Consider the following 21292-nt stretch of genomic DNA (forward strand, 5'->3'; position numbering starts at 1 on the left):
CTATGCATAGAACATAAAGTTTCCGGCGAACTAACAAGTGCCCTAATTAGTTCAGGGACGTTGGCGACGTAGTAGCGTGTCGCGAGATTGAAACCACCCCATAAATGATTGAAATTAACTAACATGAAATTGCTCATGGCATATCGAGTGGAATCGATTGAACAACTTTCACCCAACCCCACCAATGTCACTACGTATATATGCATGTATAGGAAGCTGAAGGCCTTTGCACGGGTCACCTACCCACTCTTTAATTAGCTGGAATTGAAAATTCTACTTTAGCAGGTGGAAAAACCAGTGATGCGACACACCTGTAGGGTTCGCTGCTAATTGGTTTTTCACGTAATCCCACATTCAATTTTCCTCGACCACGCCGAGATTCACCTCAATCACTGGAAAAATTGTCAATGGTAGAAATAAAAATCTTAAAATTCCCAGAGAAATTCAACAAATTATAACGGGAAAGAAAACGATTTTCCGAACCCGTCATCTACAAATGTTGCACAGGAATACTCTCTAGCACTCTTTTATCAAAGACAACTGCAGGACTTTCCCCTTGTTTTTCCCATGCACTTGTGTCCCTTATTGAGAGTTTTAATTCAAACCTGATGACAATTCCTCTACATTTTCCTTATTTTCTTCTTCTTTTTCAGGATCGATAACGACAGAGAAAATGAAAATGCTAGACATCACCCGGGATAAGCCAATTAAGGTTGCTGTGAAAGTTGCAGTACCTGTCAGAGACCACCCGAAGGTAAGCATTCCAGGGAAATTCATCTTGAGGTAAATGTGGTGGAACGCTTCAAGGGGTGAAGAGAGCAAATTAATTAGTTAGTGTTAATTTTAGTTTAAAGCATCCTTCCACCTTTTTTTCTTATTTATTCACATTTAAAGAGGTTCCTACTTCCTGTATTATTCCTGCGGTTTCCCTATTCCATGGATTCCATTCGAAAATTGCAGGAGATAGTTCTGCATCCAGCAAAAATGCAAACAGCAACTGCAAAGATAATAAACGAAGGACTGGCAACAAGATATTAGGTTGTTGCAAATGAAATGTCGGATTTTTCAATGAAGTGAAGTTAGTTATGATTTTAATGTTTAAAACTGCCGCAAGGTGACTCTGGTGGTATGGGATAATTGAGTATAAATAGTCGTTCTTTCGATCAAGGAGTCATTTCAGTTTCAATCGTCATTGAAGTTCCAAGTAAAACTCAAAGAAAAAAGCATGGAAGGGAGTCAAAAACGTCTACTTTTCCTATATGAATTTAAACTTGGTCACAACGCAGCGGAGGCAACCAGAAACATTTGCAGAGCATTTGGAGCTGACGCTGCAAACGAACGAACGACACAGCGGTGATTCGAAAAATTCCGATCAGGCGACATGACCCTCCAAAGTGAATCTCGTGGACACCCAGGACCATCGATCGACAACGACGAGTTGCGTTTGATAGTGGAATCTGATCCCCGATCATCGATTCGTGACATTGCAGAGAAAATAGGCGTACACTATACGACAGTATCTCGGCACTTACAACAGCTTGGAAAGGTGAAGAAGCTTGATAAGTGGGTTCCGCATGAACTGAACGAACAAAACATGGCGCTGCGAATGGAAATATCCAGTTCTCTACTCAACCGCAACAGGAACAATCCCTTTTTGCGCAGAATAGTGACATGCGATGAAAAGTGGATATTGTACGACAACCGTCGCAGATCAGCGCAATGGCTAGATGCCGATCAGCCTCCACAACACATGCCAAAACCGAGCCTTCACCCGAAGAAGGTAATGGTAACTGTTTGGTGGTCTGCATCTGGAATTATTCATTATTCGTTTTTGGAGCGTGGTGAAACAATTAATGCAGAGAAATATTGTGCCCAACTTGATGAAATGCACGAGAAATTACGTGTTCAGCGGCCTAGATTGGTCAACAGAGATGGAGTGATACTGCTCCATGATAACGCCCGACCTCATGTTTCCAGAATGACGGTCCAAAAATTAAATGAATTACGATATGAGACTCTTCCTCATCCACCATATTCACCCGACCTCTCGCCAACCGACTACCACTTTTTTAAGCATTTGGATCACTTTTTGGCGGGGAAACAATTCAGCAATGAAGTATCTGTCAAAAGTGCCTTTGAAGAATTTCCTAGCTCTAGAAACCCAGACTTTTACGAAACTGGAATAAATGCCCTTGTATCTCGTTCGGAGAAGTGCATTGAAGCTGCTGGTTCTTATTTTGACTAATAAAATTAATTTTCATAAAAGTTATAGTTTTTTGAAATTTTACTCAAATATCCGACATTTCATTTGCAACAACCTAATATTTTCATGGAAATATGTAAATGCTTAAAACAAAGTAAAATAATGTGGAATACGAACATCCTGATCCATTCGTGGAACCACTTTATATATTTTCATTTTATATTTTCCTTCAACGGTGGAGAATTTATTGTTTTTCCGTGCACTACTATGGAATGAGATGAAAATGAAAAAATAAAAGGTTTGATTACCAAGTTCCCTTGCACTCAACTGTAAGAAATATGTATCTGAGGTAAAAAATCTTGATCCAGGGAAGCACTATTAAAATCAACTCCAGAATTTTTATAGGATAAGGGAAGAAGGAAGAAGAGGGAATGGATGGAGCAGACTATATGCAAAAATTAATTAACTCCCTGGAGGTTAAACAAGATTTTATTTCTTTCATAGGGTTAGACTTTTTTGGCCCAGAAAATAAAAGATAATTAAATCTTACACCTAAAAACACATCCCTCTTGCGCCCCGCGTGGAAAGTCCCTAACCAAACTATTTAGATATGTAAAAAAAAAGAAATCCGCTTCAATCGAATAATCTGGTCTTTTAGGATCTTCGATCCCCGGGGAATATTAGAGCGGAAATAATTGCTCTCGGTATCTTAGACTCCACTCTTCCAAGAATTTAGATATTGGCCTTATTGCTGCTTTATATATCACTTCTTTTAATGTTGTGTATTGAGTAGCTAACACAAGTTTCGCATATCTTTTTGTCCTGAGTTTGTGATCCTCAATAAGTTTCTTCCAAATAATCCGGTATTTTACCTACTTAGATTAACGAATGTGAAAATCTGAAGGTGACATGGCTCTACTTTGCTTCATTTGCTTTGATTTTCCAATGGGCTAATCATTCGATATGCCATACCAGGATCTGAATATGTACTGGGAATCTCCGTTTCGTCGACAAGAAGAAAGCAAAAAAGGCACTGATTTGTGGGTACATCTGCAGTGAGCGAAGAACCGACGACTCTACCTTAAAGTGCCCCTGCCTTGAAGTTGAAAATATGGCAAAGCTTTTTTTGTGGATGAGATAGCACTTTTATAATCCAGAGTTCCTGTATTAATGCGACGTCAATGTCTTCCTTTAAGAGAAAGACCAGCAAAGTAGCATTTTGAGTACTGCAGATTCATTTGCACTACCCTCAGCTTAGTTTGCTTGCGTAAGGTCTTCGTCGGACCGTCGATCTTCATCTCCTCCAACAGCTCGTGGGCGCCGTCGATTGAACCCGGATGCGTTCCTGAATTCGAATTGCTCTTTATAATCTCCCCTACCAAGTACCTCCAGATAGTCTTCATTTATGCGGGGCAGAAAAAGTTGTCTGTTCACCTAAAGTTGATAACCACTCAGTCGTCCATGAGGATCCTGGAGGTTTGAAAGCATAATGGTTAGACGAGCTTGTCTCTATCCAAATTTCATTCGTAAGCCAAACACGAGCAACCCGTCTCCTGAGGATTTCGTCGTATGGGATAACATTGTGCTTTACCCCTCCCAGACGTCGGTGATCCTAGCAACGCACGATCCTATAAAGTCCGCCCCCCCTCCACCTGAGATGCCTCAAATTAAGGAATGAATCCCCCTGTTCCCCTTTGTGGTCCATGAGACGCTTGATACCCATCTTCGGCAGCCTACCATCAACACCCAACACTTGTGCTGACCTCCCACGCCGGCTTACTGCCAAGGGAATTGTCAGCTAACACCGCAGGGGTACATCGTTGAAAGATTTTGCGATTTGTGCCTCGTCGGCTCTTTTTGTTTACACATTCTACCCCGCTTGTGTTGCTATTCGCTTAAAGGCGGTAGCTTTTGCCTTCTGTTCGTTTCCTAAGCTGTCGTTACTATATTTTTTGACAATCGCTTGCAATTTAATGGGGATCTTTTTCACTCGGCCCGTCAACAGTAGCTGCCTTCTTATTATTCACTATCCTGGTCAAAATATATATGGCCTCCTGGGACTGTGCGTTGAACAAGAAACCTGGGAATCTACGTTTCTTTGCTGACTTAAAGTAGCCAACTTTCTTGTCAGCCTTTGTTTTTGCGGAAGACAGCAACGTCGACGGAGTACTGTGGCTGGTACTGGTTCCCAAGTTCCAAGCTCGAAAATCACTTGTTCGTCTGGCGCCTCACTCCCGAAAGTCCCTGTTGTTGGTGTCAGTTAGCAGTTGTACGGGTGACACCGACTGTACTGCCTTCGACGACTACTGTTTGCTACGCAGCATTCAACGTAAGCTGTTCCACCTTGGCGTGGGTCCCTTTAACACGAGGTTATTGCTTCAGGTTATCCGCCCGGCAGATACGCTTGCGCCTAACATATTTTTCCTTGTCGATGTGGTTGGAAATATTACGAAGACACCGCCGCGCCAAGTTGCTGCGGTGTGTGGGATTCTCACCCACTAAAACCACCCCCACTTTTTCGCTCTTCCCTCTCTGTCAGACCACCACAAAACATTACTCTGTAAGAAGGTGTGAACTTTAAGCGATCAAGAATTCCACTCTTCGCGTCGTCCTTTGGCGCTCCGCTTATCTAAGTTCGGGCTTTTAACTTCGGAATACACCACCAGTTTATCTCCGCCTTTTGGTATTATGTACCCTTTTCAAGTAGATTTATTCTTCGTTCAGCGTATCTGACTTGCCAGAATGTCCATCGGAATCATTCGTGCAATGGCACACGCTGCCTCGCCTGAGATTGTCCTGAAGGCACTGCACACCCTTAACACTACTATGCTATAAGTCATGTTTACCCTTATCTGATTCCTCTTACACAGTAGTGATCCTTCCCAGACCAGTGCCGCGTATAACTGTGAAGAACGAACCACTCGAGCCACAAGTAATTTGCGGCTATATCTTAGGCCCCCAATACACTGCTATTTGTCGCTTTCTCACGGGTATAGTCTAGGTCGGTAATTGAGCTTCGCATCAATCATCACCCCTGATATTCGATAACCCACTTTGAATTGATGATGTAATTACCAACATGAATACTAACCGTATTCCTTTTCCTACGCTTGGCAGTAAGGACGGCTGCGTCTTTTGTTCCGCGAGGTCGAACAGGACCATCTCCAGCCACACTTTAATGACCCTGACGGATTCACTAGTATATACTTCAAAGTCTCCAGATGGTTTCGCAACGACAAAACCGATTAACGTGGCCTCCTTTGACACAAGAAGGACAAAGTCCACGTTATACATCACGTTCCACAAGAGAGGATCCAACATTGAGCTCTGTGGTAACCTGGCTGCGACAGTGCACTTAGGTCCCTCATCCGTATCGTACCAAAGTATTCTTTGCGAGAGGTAACTTCAATGAGCTTAGTCAAGTAACTAGAGACACCCGTTTTAGCCAATGAGTGTTTTATCCAATCCCAGCTGGTTATCACGACACAACATTTAAGCATGTCTACGGCATCGATTGTCAAATAAACTTGATGAAAAGCAAACTGTTGTTCTGATCGGTGATCCGTATATTCTATGATAGGGTGAAGTCTATTGTAGATGACCCTTTCGAGCATCTTTCCTACCGTGTCCATAAAGACGATGACGATGGTTGTCGTTCCACTGATCGGAGAAAACCCCTTCTACTATGCATACCCCAAATATACTGATAAGCCAGTCGATTTTGGTGTTAACGACCAATTTTAGAGCTCTATTGGGAGCAGCATCTAAACCAGGAGCTTCATTATCATCGATTCTCCAGCAAATCCCCGTAAGTTTTTCCTCGTTTACCGTTGGCATGGTGAAGACGTTCAATGCTTGTTTATATTTTTTGAGCTTCCCTTTATGCGGGCGCAAGAGCGCCATCACTATATCAAGAACAAAATGCGAGCAGGGCAGTTGTAGTATTCGCCATCTTATCTTCTTCATAACAATCCCATACGCTACTCCCCAGGAGGTTTAGGTCTCGTCCGCGCAAACTTCCTTGCCTGCTTAGGCCTACCTTGAAACTTCGCGTATACTTCCCGTTTCTTTTCGAAGTTTAGTTTTCTTCTAGATCGTTAGCAGATCATTCTTGCTCGAAAGCATGCAGCCCAGAACTCAGCCATTTCTTTGTTGCACTTCGTACTGGTGAAGATTTGCCGTATCAACATGGCAGCGTCGCATGTTCTTAGTATGTGATTCATCATCTATGCTACCTTTCCAGCGGGACCATAACCTCCCAATAGCATGTCAGTGAATGCCAGTCCTTTCAAAGGTTTTCACGAATCAGCCCTGATTTCCAACTCCACGGAATAGAACCGCCCTGTGTGGCACATTTTCTTCACCAATATGATATTCACATATGTCAAATCTACTATTGAGCCCGAGCCTGCCTCTCGAAAAGTGGTTACATTTAATTTGTTTGCAAGCACCAAGTCCAACCCTGCAGAAGTGACGAGCAAAATACGGCCCCTGGGGTTCATAGTTCAACTGTCCTTATCCACAGCCCACGCGTTGAAATCACCCCCTATAATTTTGGGATTTCCACTTCTCGCATCTGAGGCCTGGATACCTGGCTACTATCGTCAAACTTGGTGGAAAATGACAACTATATATGTTGATGCCAGCTATTTTTGTCCTGACGAACACTTCTTGGATAACTAAGGCATGTCCATTATGGCCACTTCTACTCCCTTCTCATAGGTGGTCTACAAGAGTAGATGTGCAGTTTTTGCAAAAGCATGCTTTCAGAGTCAGCTTTGTACTCCTTTTCCTCCACGCTTTCTGCACCTCATGGACATATTGACATCACCGGTGCATTTCACCGGTATATGGCCAAATTCGAGGCATCTAAGACAGCACCTGAGAGACACCTGCTCTCTGTGTAGGAAAACGACCCAACCCACTTTCATTTCACCAGCTGGTTAACGCTGTTTTAGTGCTATTTCAGCCTGCTATTTGCCATTTACCTACCTCCGTATGCCATTTGAATACGGATTGGTACAAACTGAGTGGTCCGAACTGTTTTTCTAGAACCTCGCGAATATCCTCCTTGGTAGTAACCTCATCAACGTCTTCACACTGTATCAAGATCTCCTACTTTTAGCCCGTACGTGTGAATCTAACGACTTTTCCACGTTGCCTAGAAAATTTTCAGCCGTTTTTCCCAGAAGGTTCTTCAGTTTCAACAGTGAACGGGGAACGTCTAAGCCTTCCGATGCTCTTTCCAAGGTTCATCGGTTCCGGATCGAATATCAGCGTATGTCATATCTCTTTTTGTCAAGCTGTTGATCAATTCGGGCTGTAATCTTCTTTAGCGTGTCACGTTTTTCTTTCTGCCAACCTTGGTCCATGCTTCCCCGGTTCCGTTTTGGAGCTTTACCTCCCTTAGTGTCGCTAAAGCTGTCGCCGCTATTTCGACGGTTTTGGATACCTTGTTGGCTTTTCCCTTTTCCTTTGAAAAGCCTTCTTATCTTTTCGCGTCCTGCAAAGATCCAATTGTTCGCTCCTCTCTACTCCTCCTTTCAAGTTTACCGCCGTTTAGATTTCGAAATGGCGTTACTTAGGCTGCCCAAGTGATGCGTGCTTTCTTCGAAGCATTATTATCGTTCTTGGCAATGTTGTATAAAACACAAATGGCTCAGACCATGTTTTTGATGGCCTGGTGCACATTGCATTTGACCTTTATGAACTCGGACACACGATTATTTTCACTCCGTCTGTATTCACACACTGTTTCTTTGTTTGGCTCCCCTTCTGTACATTTCTAGATTTATTAGCTTTCCGGGAGCTTCCCTGATTTCCACCCTCCAGCGACATTGACTTTGAAGGAGATCACAGGATTGTCGAGGAGCTCCTCGTAAATGGATCAGGCACTAGTTCCTGCGAGATCTCCCGACTAGGTGTAATCATCGCACTATGGGCTGATGGGTGCCCAGTTTGTGACACATCTTTCCGCTCCTTTGGAATAGACGTCCTTCCAAACGTTTCTTTCTTCAAACTACATGTAGTATTAGTTGCACCGATGGCCAAGTAATCCACCACCGGTCGAGGGATACCGACGACCGGAAGCCTGCTTGGCCACTCCCCAAAGCTGGCGGTGCTGGGGTTATGAGCCCTCCAGAAAGGGGGAAAACGTCATGCAATAGTTGGCCAAGCGTCCTACTTCCAAACGAAATTGCTTATCAGTCATAACCTTGGAGTGAAGAAAGCGCATTGTGCTGCTCTAAGGAATCAACGCATTACTTCACAATAGACGATTCAATCAAACGAGCAACCAGACGACTCGACTCCGGAGGCAATAAATGTTTCCACATTTATCATACGCTATAGTCTCAACCAGATCAGTGCAACAGACCCCGAAGAAATCGAAAGATACACGCTAGACACTTCTGTAAAATCACCCCAATGGCACCTCTCCTCTACTTCCTTTTCAAATGAGCACAGGGACGTTTTTCGTGAAGCTATTTGACTTCTGTATTCAACGGTTTGGAAATTCAATCTGAAAGTTCGTTTGAATCTATACTCCTTCATGGATGAATAATTAGACATAAATTCGAGTGCACTTGAGGGTAACAAGACTTTCATTGGAAACTAACTTCCCTAAATGGCTCTCAAACGATAATTATACAACGGTTAAACGGTTAAACCCTCTTTAAATAAGCACATCCATAGCTCCCCATTCGAACAATTGCTCCACTGCCACTGCGCCCAGATTACCACCATTGAGTATCCCCATAAAAGTCACTGCACCTTCTCCACATTCCACATTAGATTCATCCTTTTTTTCTCTCATTTCTTTTCATTGCAGTTCAACTTTGTTGGCAAATTGCTAGGACCAAAAGGAAATTCAATGAAACGCTTACAAGAGGATACAATGTGTAAAATGGCAGTGCTCGGGCGTGGTTCAATGAAGGATCGAAAAAAAGAGGAAGAATTACGGGCGAGCGGTGAACCACGATACGCTCATTTATCAGAGGATCTTCATGTAGAGATTTCCACATTTGCTGCACCAGCAGAAGCACATGCACGAATAGCATACGCCTTAGCCGAAGTACGGAGGTTTCTTGTTCCGGTAAGTAATTTTCACTAAATACGTCCGCCCCTCTAGGTAACAATCTAATCTTCCGTATCAACTGGAACTTTACAGAAAGTGTGTCACATGTTCTTTTGTACAATTTCTTCCTAGATATCCTTCTGGAGAAAATGCTTCTGTTGAATGTGCAGTTTTCAGAAGAAAAACGTTTAAGAGTGAAAAAGATGATTTAAAGCTGCAATGCAAGGGTGAAAGTTGGTGAACGGTTTGAAATGGTTATTGACGAGTTCAATATCAGACAGTTTTTGAGTGGATTTTCAGGAATAATTTCTTGAAATGAACTTCAACCATAATTACTAGTGAGGGGACAAAGTATCTTATTGGATAATCCATTATCCCTTCATTCGTATTCTATCAGAAGCCATAGATGTCCAGAGGTCCCCAGACAATATTTCTTAAAAGTTGTGTCCATCCCTGGAACTCAGGAGACACATTAGACAGTAAAATTTGTCGAATCACCATCTTTCATTGTACGAGAATGGCACATCCCTTCCTTTGACAGTATATCCTGTCATTTATTATTCATACGAAGTCGAATAGGACTCATTTTGTCCCTCATCATTCTCTAAATATTTTAGTAGATCCAGGATCACTTGATTATAGTCCGATAATAAACTACCTTCCAGAATTCCTCATCAGATACTATTCCACCCTAGGCTGCGTACCCTCATAACAGTATTCAGCCATACACACGGTATGGGGTTGTACATATTCGGTATATATTTACAGCCCCATCAATGGAGAAATATACCCGCTCGGCTTTTAATGACTCCATGAAGCGATATTTCATATTTCCCATTTAACTTAATTTACCACCCACGCAACACGCAGCTTATCTAAAATTCCACACTTAAGTATGATAAAATACCTTAAAATTATATTTCTTGCATTTAAGTATAAATGAGGACCAAGTTTCATGCTAATTTCCCCGCAAAATTTACGATTCCTCATTACACAAACAACTTGCACGCATCTGTTACGTATGTCCTTAGAGGAATTCCGTGGGAATGCTATCGCTCCTTGGAATTTTCTATTGCCTGGTGAAATTCCAGAAATGAGAGCAGGAAAAAAGTATCATCAGTAATCGCGGATGCTTCATAAATTCTATCTTCCTGTCATATTACACAATTCTAAGAATTCTTCGTAATATTTGTTTATAAATCAAATTAAGGAATATCGTGTGCAGAAAAATTGCTAGGAAGGTGGCAGGACTCAAGGGATACGTCTGATGTATCGTTTTGTTGGATGAGTATCGCGAAATCGCAATTTCTGATGAAATTTTCAAGAAATGTTGATCTTATTTGAGACAGTTTACACGAACCACATTTTTTAGAACATTCTATGGTTGCTGCGGGTCCCAAGGCGGGCATAGCGCATCAAATATGAACAATATAATTTCCCTGTTATGTGCTTTCTTCAAGAATTCCCGAGGAAGCCACTTTCTCTCTTAAATCTTCCGTTTTATGCAACTCCGGTGAGACGTAGCCAAAAAGATAATCGCTGTAATTTCTCGCCACCCAGACACCAGGCACCAACCTCGCCAAATATGTGCAAACCATTGCAGCCTCATCCCGAGCATAATCCCTTTAGCAATCATCTTCTTGAAGTACTTGCTCATAGATTTCGACGTAACCTGATGACCACCAGTTCAGATGTTGAAAACATCACGGTCCGTCAGGCCTAGTTTAATAATTCATAGTTATAATCCGATGGTATAGAGATCACTTCCGTATAGCTGCAGTTTTCCTCTTCTCCATTAGACGGAAAATCTTCCCTCAATAATATTCATATGTTTGCCATAATGGCAAATGAGGTATAGCGCGGTAGTTACACCTATGGGCCATCGCTGTCAGTTTCCGAAAATGTAATCCGGTTCCTTCTAGGGCGACCCATTTAGCCTTCACTCTGGGGTAGATTCTCGCCCTTTCTTAATGTGCTTCCTATCTACTGCTACTTCCATCTTCTATCCAACATATCTTTAGAATCACTTTGAACATCCTTTTTCTTCTACAATAAGACACGTTTTATCAAAACAGCAACTATATTTCTAAACATGAGAATTCTACCGGGGACACCCGCAGCATTAAGGCTTAGCCACTTGTCAATATGGGAAGCCTGTTCCCAGTTTCTGCTAGCAGCATTAGCCAATGCTGCTGACACTCCAATTGCTGGTTCGTGTCCGGGCATGGGGGAAATTGAACCCTCTTTTTCTAAAGCATCCGAGATTTCATTTCCCTCTACCCCAAAATGACCGGGTACCCAGAGCAGTTCCACCTTATTGCTAAACGATTTTTTAATTAATCAAAGGACACCTCCACGCCCTCAATGCCACTTGACTATCGCTACAGATTGCGATGAGCCTTCCCTTCAAACGCTCGTCAATAGTCCAGGTTGCCCGCCTTAGGGTCGCATACACTTCAACTTGAAAGACCGTTGTATATTGTCCCAAGGAAGAAGCCCACTTCTTGTTTCGAGAGATACACTCCTGCTCCAGAACCATTTCCTGTTTTTGAGCCATCGGTGTAGAAGACGTCAATATGTCCTGACACGCAGTTCGTTCCAGTTTGCTCTTCGTTTAAAGATAACTTCATATCTTCTACTAAACAGATGTAAGGGGATCCGAGAATCAGAAGGCATTGCGAAAAATGGATTCAGTTCTCCCAATAACTCTTCCAATGTTCTGTGCCCCCACGTCCATTGTTTTCCCATAGAAGCCCCCTACTCTCATTGCGGCACTATGAAAAAACAAACCCACGGGCTGCAAATTGAGTAATGCATTCAGAGCTGCGTTGGATGTCGTGCTCATGGCACTGGTGATACCCAGACATACAGTTCTTCGCAGTGTGGCTAGCTCACAGCGAAAACTTCTTTGTTTCACCTTAACCTACCACACTACGGATGCATAAGTAAATTATAACGACATATATCTACATTACTGCCTGAGGCCTAAGTCCGCCTACACAGCCCATAAACTGTGAGAACTCGTTTCATCTTTATGTCTACATGTTTGTTCCAAAGAAGCTTCTTCCGTAAAATAACTCGCAGGTATTTCATTTCTTCGTAGAGTTGAAAGGTTGTATCCCTCATCTCTGGAAGACAAGGAACATTCAGATTCCTCCTTTTTGTGAATAATACCATTGTGGTTTCATTTGGATTCACTGAAAGTCCATGCCCCAGGCATCAACTGTCAACCAAATCAAAGGCACGTTGTGAATTTCTACATATCTTTCCGAGATATCGACCAACAGCTCCACAGCCACGTCATTCGCATAAGCTTCAGCGTATATTGGCAGATTTTCAGTTCTCATAGTAGTGAGTCGATCAACATAGTCCACAGAAGTGGCGTTGCTAATTAGCGATCAACACCCATTTCAGCACACAAAAATCTCCGCGTTAGTGTAGTGTAGATCCACTTAATTAAAGTTTCATCAACACCATACTCTCTGGCGGCATCACAGATCTTTTGGAAAAGCGCACAGTCCAACGCTATTTCAATGTCCACGAACATCCACATTGTGTACTCGCCTTTAAAACGTGCTCCTCTAACTTTGCAACCAAAGAGTGAATAGCAGACTCACAGGACTTTCCACGTTGATAAGCATGTTGGTTTTCATTTAGTCGGTTCGACCTTAGCGCCTTCTCGCGAATGAGACGGTCAACCAGTCTCCCCAGACATTTCAGCGCAGTCATCAAACCAGCTAAAATGGTTCTGACAGGCAAGCCTGTATTTCCCATCGTCATCAGACAGGCTAAAGTGATAAAATTAAACAGCTTCTCTCCGCTAGGATTGCATTTGCTACTGCTCCAACAAATATGCTGAGCGTTCGCATCACAACCCAATAACAGTTCAAAGCCACCTGATTGTGCATACGCTACAAGATTCCTTTGTTCAAAATAGGGTAAGTAAGTATAACAACAAGATTGACTATAATAATTTTGACATCAGAATGCAGGCCCTCAGTCGCGAGGATCTCTCATCGAAGAAGATCCTAGTCCCCTTTATTGATCCAATATCGCAGATTTTGTTAAAACGAACCCATGGCTCTTGAACCAGAAATATATAAGGATAGTCCTGCAACTTTGTCAGCCATCAGTAGATTGGAAGAGGTTTTGACATGCTGAAGGTTTTTGGAAGAGTTAAACAGGCCCGCCCAGTTCCTCTCATTAAGGGAGTTGCTGAACTATCCTTTCTGGCTGCAGATTTTCCACTGAATTAGAGAGCCTGTCTTCCACAGATTTCTCCTTGGGAGAACATGAAACTGATGAAGCCTCCATAATCAGTGCCCCGACCACGACCTGATTTCTCAAAGTCGCGGGTGGATTCAAAGTCTGTGACTTCTTACCACTTGAAGAGTTGCAATCCCTTGTTTCCATCTTAATTTGTTTTTGGATACCTTTAGTGTAGTAGTAAACTACCACAGGCTCCCCCATTACGACAAGGTGTTGCCCGAGTGAGGAGGTACCAGATGGCGGTGAAGGAAAGACTCTCTCGAGTGCGGCGGTGTTACCTCACAAATGACGCTGCTTGCTTGCGCCACGATGGCTTCATACGTGATGTCACAAATCCAAGTTCCACAATCACTCCCTGCCCAGCGCTGTTCGCTGAGCGTAGTATGAATCGGGCCTTTGGCGAAGTTAAAACCTTTGTCAATTTTTGTCGTTGAAAAGTCGGAGGCTGCTAAGTATGCTGGCTCTAACAAGTCGATGGAGCATGAACCTGCCTGTCCGTTGGTTTCGATAATAAAAATCCGTTCACTGATTCGACGCTGTATTTTGTGTGGTCCTAAATATGGCAGATCCAATGGCTTTTTTACAGCGTCAATCGGTTTAAACTCGTGGTAACAGCTCTGGATGTTTTAAACATAAAAGACTTCAAATTGCGCGCCCTGATCCGAGGTAAAAGTAAGTGGTGAGCCAAACATGCAGATTCATTGTGCAGCCAGTCACTGTTGAAGCTTATAGCTTGGGTATTCGAACGGTACTAGGCCATCTGAAGAATCTGTCGATTGTCGTAAGACAATGTTGATACTGCATGGTTAATGGTCAAAATGTGCGTTGGCTCGATGAACTTTCCTAGCGCCGAGCGATTATGATGGTTTAGATTGGTGCGTTGACACGGCTAACACTGGTTTGACCATCATGTGATGTCCTTTTTAGTATCAGACGAATCTCTGCGTCATAAGCCATACAGAAGCTTTAATAGAAGGATGGGTCCTATTGTGGAACACGTCGAAAGTTGTTTTCCGCAATGTATTTGGGAGGTATGGCCTAATAGCTCCTGTTGATGTATCATAGAAAATGAAATGACTGTCGATAATGAATGATTGAAGATTTTGCGACGTAAATCTGAAAAGATTTCTGTATCCGCCGTCTGTGCCTTAATGGCTGCCTGGGAGCTAATTATTAAAGGCATTGTGACGACGCAGGTGCGAAAAGGAGCATCAGCGACGATATTGTCTGCCCCCGTAATATAGCAACGGATAACTGGCTGTTGTAGGATGAAATCCAACAGCGAATTTGGTGGGACGAGGCCTTCTTCAATCGCTGTTATGCTGCATGTATGAGAGGGCGATGACCCATATAGACCATGGAAGTATGTCCTTCGAGGAGACCGAAAAATCGTTTAATAGTAGAATATACGGCGAAAAGCTTACGATCGTATGCGCTATATCACCTTTCATTATCCAACAATCTTCGCAAGAAGAACCCAAATGACCTCCTTGTGCCGAAGGAAACTCCCGCTCAAGTTCCGCACGGACAACCGTGCTGAAAGCGTTGGTCCTCAAAAACCACGGAGCACCTGGTACAAACAATGTGGTCGTGGCGACGGTGCTTTGCTGGAAGAGACAGCATCTCTGCTTCCATTATCCACGCCAAATGAGCTTTTCTCGGTTTTCTGGTTGGCAGGCCTTTAAGTAGGTAATTGAATGTAGCCGTGATTTCTGCCGCCTTGGGAATATAGCGGCGGTAGAAATTAAAAATGCCGAGGATACGACGAATCTCGGGGGCGAACTTGGAATTCGGGAAACTGTTAATAGCCTGGGTCTTGTGTGCCGGAGGTTTAATTCCATCCTCGGAAACGATGTAGTGGAGATATTCAACTTGGCTCTTACCGAAGACGCACTTGTCGGGATTTAGGCGAAGACTCGCTTTACGTAGAATCTCGAAGAGTTGACGCAGGTGTTGGAGGTGCTGCTCGTGGTCATTCGAGGCAATAAAAATATCATCGAGGCAGCATCTTACGAATGAATGGGGTAGGGATGGCCATGTTTGGTGCTTTCAGAAGATCTACGCCGGGATGAAGCAAGTCCTCGACGATCAGTAACGAGTGTTATTCGAGGATAGTACTGACATTTAGGTGTCTATTATCCCCCCTAACTCGCCAGGAACCATTTGGCTTTGGAACGAGGTGGAACGGGCTGACCCACTGATTGAATGCTGGAGCCTGCATCTTTGACTGCTTTTAAACACGCGCTGATGAACCTACGTGGACACTTGAAAACCGAAAGGGCCCATGGCGTGGATCTCATGCTGAACGGACAAACCCAGCAATTTAATGGTATTGCTGTATCACGAAAAGATGTCGTTGAACTCGTTGATCAAACTTAGTTAGTTCGTCAGGCGGTGTGTCGGCCAAAGAAACCATGGAAATACTGTGAACAGCTGCCGAGACTACTAAATTGCACTTTTAAACGATGCCAGTTAGCGAGTCAACTAATTTTTTTCCTTCGAAACTCGAAAATCTACACCAATAATGGCAAAGTGGACGTCAGTGATGATAAACCGCAAAGGTAAGATCGACACAATCAGAGGTGAGAAGTTAGCATGCGCGCACCAAAGGTATCAATTGGTGAAACGTTGGTTGCTGTCACTGAAACTGCTTTCTTTTAATAGAAGATTTGGGAAGTGGTGAAGTTACTGACCTCGAATCTATAAAGAGCCTTATGCGTGCAATCGAATCGAAAATGTGCTGGCGATTTTCCTCCGTGCGGTATAGGCCACCTGAATCAGAGATAGCCCTATTGATTTTCCATTTCTATCTCCATTTCTGTGCGTGTACACCAAATGTGTAGTGATACCAACACCAATCCAAACTGATAGCTGGTCTGTTGGAACAGGTATGTTGACGGCTAATTGCCCTATTTCAAGGGTATATGCCGCGCAGTTGTGGGTCATGCAGCTTATATTCACAACTTCTGTAACGTGGGAGGACACGAGGACCTCGTCGAAGATGCTATTGTTAGACTGGCGATAGCGTGCTGTCGGTTAAAACGGGTAGATGGACCGCGATAAGTTCATCACGAGCGTCGCTTGTTCATCCAGGTTCGAGGCTTTTAAAACGGCGGAGCATGTCTAATCATTTGACTCGCAGCGCGCCTTCTATAATTATTTCCCTCGCGTACGTCCACATCTGTCGCAAGAGTTGTGACAGCTTATTACTGCCGAGTTTTAGCTCTGCAAGGGGTCTATGTAGCCAGTCCACTTAATCGGTGACTGCATGCTGATTCTGACGATCTGGCCAATGTGCATCCATTTCACCGCTCGGGGATGCAACAAAAAACTCTCTCGAAATCAACGGTATTATCTCACACATGGCGACGTGTGTAGCTACTTCCTGGCGGCGCAACGGCGTCAACCGAGACAAACAGTCGGGGCTTAAGGTCCTTGTGTCGCGAAGCGGCGTACATGATGTATAAAATGAGTACTTCATACATCTATCCAAACCTGACCCGCAGGCTGACGTAGTTCTTCAATGACACTGTGCAGACAAACATCGATGAAGGTTTGGGGCCCTTGGCAGTAGTAGAGGTCATTTTCCACATGCTACGCCCATATAGCAGCACACAGAGGTCAAATTGGTCAACGACCTTAATGTTCCGCCGTTTAATGCAGACAGGAAGCGCGCGATCATCAGCCAGATCTAAAAGCTTGATTTTTGTTGGCGTTTACCTTCAACGCAAATATGCTTCACTCTTTCTCCAAATTCAGAACCATCGGTGAGAAAGCAATAAACTGTCATCAGCGTGTATATGTATTTATGTTATATGCCCTCCCTCCAAGTCCTTGATGAAGTGTTCCTTTCACCTATTCAGCTGCTCATCAACGTGGATGATAAGCCCACGATTAATGTCGTTCATGGGACCACCGAAAGCTTTACGACCACCTGGAAACTCTTTCGTGACGCAAAAATCACTACTAAAGTGGTTGCTATTTTCTTCTAACTCCCTCATTAACACAATGATGAAATTCGTTCTATTACTGCTATCACTACGTATGGAAATAAAACCAAGCCGCGATCACAGCCCCTTACTGATCCGTCAATAGTCGAACAAATCACATTAATCTATCACGAGGAGCCAGCAATTGCTTCTCAGTCCCCCGATATATGGTTCTTTGGTTCTTTGCCTGGGCAGCCATAGTATCGAAGAAGGTAGTAAGTGGTAGTCGACCGCCTTCAAGTAGACCGGGCTTTGCCAAGGCTGAAGAGAAAAGATTAGCCAGGACATCTTCCGCTAAAGGCAAACCAAAGCGGCAGCCGTTCTCGGACGAACTCAACTCATCAATCCGAATGGCATCCGAGCTGGCTCGGCTAACAATGGCAAAGTTATTATTTGCAGCGGAGATTGTCGAAGCCATTGACAAGCTCTTATATAATGACACCAATCTATTAGCTTAGGATGCCAAGCGGCATCAACAGTTTAGGAAGAATCCCCTCTAAGCAGTGAAGAAGCTTCAAAGAAGATTGCCATACATAGGTAATACTGTATCTTTCTCAACGGTGTGTGGGAGCGTGCGCTGATATTGTTCAATGAGTGTATTTCTGCTAAGGATCCGGAACAGCTTTATGTCCAGAAAAGCCGCAACGACTCAGCCTGGATGCTGCTAAACCGCAGAGCTGGAGAGGGCTGATATGCCGGAAACTTTCCTTATAAAACTACCACGGGCTTGAGACCTTCATATTAGAAGCATTGCCAGTGAAGGGGGCTTGGGGTCCTTGACATCTCTGTTCGATGCATAGATGAGGTGTTTACATTCTCAAATCAATTCACAACAGTGTACATTAGCTACTAAAATAATCAGTAACCGGATCGATACTTACAAGATATTTATATATCTCCTACAAGAATCAGCTTATTGATGGGGAGATCAGGGGCTTAGATTCCCGACATGCTGTCCTGTCGTATGTTAGTAGAACTGCTTAACATCGCTTCTAAGCGATAGGTATAAGAGCCTCCAGGCTATCTCGATTAATGAGCTTTGGTTGGTGATATCCAAACGTTCAAATTATCCACAAAAAGTCAACGGACGAAGATCATTTGATGCTCTAGAATGAAGTTTCCAGTGGAGCATTTCTTCATAGTGGGATGTGATGTTAACGCACATCATATCTTTTAGGAAGTCCCAATATCAGCCTGATAGGTTTAAAACTATTAGACTATCTGGTAGGAACCGAACAGCAAATCCTGAAATTTGATAGTGAACCCAAATTCATCAATGCTGTCACGCGAGAGACCGTCGACGTCGAAGTATATTAAGTCCATTGTTTATTAAGAAAACAGTCCAGATCATCACAACTAAAATGAGAGAAACTTTTGAAGAGATTTGTCGACTCAATACACAGCAGCAATCAACCGATCTCTGAAGTCTGGTTCAGCTATTAGGTGAAATCGGTGCAAAGAAGCCCATAAAACTATCTCACTCATAGGGTCGGTTAAACGTACGTCATGGAGTTGCTTTCGCGAAGAGAGAAACACGCCTGAAGCTACCTTGAAGTTGATGCGGATCCTTGTCAAATAAGGGAGGTACACAGAAAACAATGAAGAAACGGCATACTGTCTGCTTGAAATTCATTTATGCAGCGTCCAAAATCACTGTTTGAGGCCAAGAGCCATTTACAACCCATAACCCATAGATTTGACTTTGAAACGCAAAATAATGTGACTTCAGTGATTAAAATGGTAATTTAACTTGTTCCAAATCTGCGGACCCAGATGACATTATTCCTTCTCTAATATTAGAGAGAATGACAGCGCTAGGTCTATTTAATCAGAATATACACTCCAAATGCTTTGCACTGGCTTATATTCCAATAACCTGACGAGATGTACACCGGGATGATGTAACCTCCAAAGATCCAGAAAGTTTGCGATCAATCAGCCTGACTTCCTCTTTGCTAAAAGGACTAGAAAGAATGGTAGATCGTTTCATAAAGAATAGATACATTCGTAGGTTGTCAGTTTACTGTAATCAACACACCCACCAGAAAGGTAAATCCACGGGGACAGTACTCCAACAGTTCATAGCAAAAATTAAGAAGTCAATATCCAAAAAGGGTACGCTATAGACATGGAAATCAAAGGGTCTGCAACTATTCTTCGCTCGTAGCGATTTGTAACGTGGCATCTGGAATTGATCCACTGTTAATCAGTTAGATTCTTGACTTCCTGAGCAGAAGAAAGATCTACATGTTGGTCAGACGAACATCTGTCAACGTAAGATGTTATTGCCTCTGATAATAAACACTTTACTGTGGCTAATAATGGGTGCAAAAGCCTTTGCGGACCTAGTATGCTATGTCGACCCTTGAATGCAACGCTGCACTCAAATGAAATATCAGGAAGCCTTCAGATTACATTGGTACTGGAGAACTGCGATAGGTAGGACCTGGGAACTTTCACTACAAAGAATTCGTCGGATGGACATATGCACTCTAAAGCCAATCTTGGTGAATGCATGCAGGCTGAATTTGCTAACAGCAGGTGAATGCTGGCGCAGATCCAAAAACACTGTTGTCCAAATATTACTGGAGCGCTGAGTACTACCGCGAACTCGACACTCGGAGTTATCGTAAATTTAGACCCTAGTACAACATCAGTTGCCGATGATGCCTGCCGAAAGTATGGTTTCCAGATTTGTCTTTGGAAAAACATATTCTGTCGTAATCACCAAAAAAGGAAAATGGTCGACGAATGGCCACGAGTCTTTCGGTATTACAGACTTAACAATCTTCACTCTGACAGGTCAGTCATATAACACGGATCAGACGCTGGGGTGTTTTCGGAAAATCCAAGTATGAAATTGGCCCGACCTCTTAGAAAAATGACCACCATATTTTAGGCACATTGGAATTCTTTGTAAAAAAATGGGCCCTCTCGAGCAGCGTTTTAATTGTCCCTGAAGAAGTCTAACATGAAAACCCTAGCTGCGCTTTTAATGATACAATCTTGCTTAAACTTAGGCATGGGAAAAATTGGGATGGTGGCCTCATCTAAGTTTGTAAGTAGCTTGTGAAAGAAATAGGAGGAGACGACAATGTACTTCGGAAGGGTTTCCTCTAATAAAATATCTACACAGACTCTGCCTCTGGAAGATATTCTCAGATTCTGAAAAGCTTAAGAAGGCCGCAAACGAGAGACCGTTGAATGGGTGATTTTGGGGGACAGTAGAGGCCCTTGTAGCCCTTTAATTCTGGCCATCAAATTAAACTGACATAAATATTTTTAAAGGAGGACTAGTTACGAATCTTTATTATCAGCTCAGGAGATTCCGTGATATTTAAGTAACCCACATTGGGCGCCAAATGAAGTCAATGGGGTTTTTAACGATTACCTCACTTTCAGGTCATTTATCCACTTCTATATTGTAGTAAAGTAGTAAAAGATCCCAAATCATTAAAAGAGCATGAGGAACTACATCAATGCTTCCCGCTTTTTTGCCCCGAAAAAATCTTCTCGATACCCAAAATCTTCACACCACATAGCAGCACCCTAACTTAATTCAATAGAATCACAATAAAATATATCTAATACCCAAGCAATAAAATATGTCATATTGTCATAGTTGTCGGGGTGTCACAATACGTTTATTCCTGAAGCCTCGGGACCAAAGTTATGTTGCGAAAGTTAAGCGAAAATTGCCGTGAAGAAAGTCATCCTTGTTTATCGCCCTCCTTCATTCTGAAATATTTATAGACT

At 43.1% G+C, this 21292-nt stretch overlaps 1 protein-coding gene across 2 annotated transcripts in view; it reads left to right on the forward strand.

The window, feature by feature from the left end:
- Positions 1–21292, forward strand: part of LOC119656070 (branchpoint-bridging protein) — a 189789-nt gene that overhangs the window by 100115 nt on the left and 68382 nt on the right. For both annotated transcript variants that reach the window (XM_038062349.1, XM_038062350.1), the window contains exons 2-3: positions 654–754; positions 9033–9296. In XM_038062349.1, coding sequence (XP_037918277.1) covers positions 654–754; positions 9033–9296 — 365 coding nt within the window. The remainder of the gene's footprint in view (positions 1–653; positions 755–9032; positions 9297–21292) is intronic.

Source organism: Hermetia illucens, chromosome 4 (assembly GCF_905115235.1).
Source record: "Hermetia illucens chromosome 4, iHerIll2.2.curated.20191125, whole genome shotgun sequence".
NCBI classification, from domain to species: domain Eukaryota; kingdom Metazoa; phylum Arthropoda; class Insecta; order Diptera; family Stratiomyidae; genus Hermetia; species Hermetia illucens.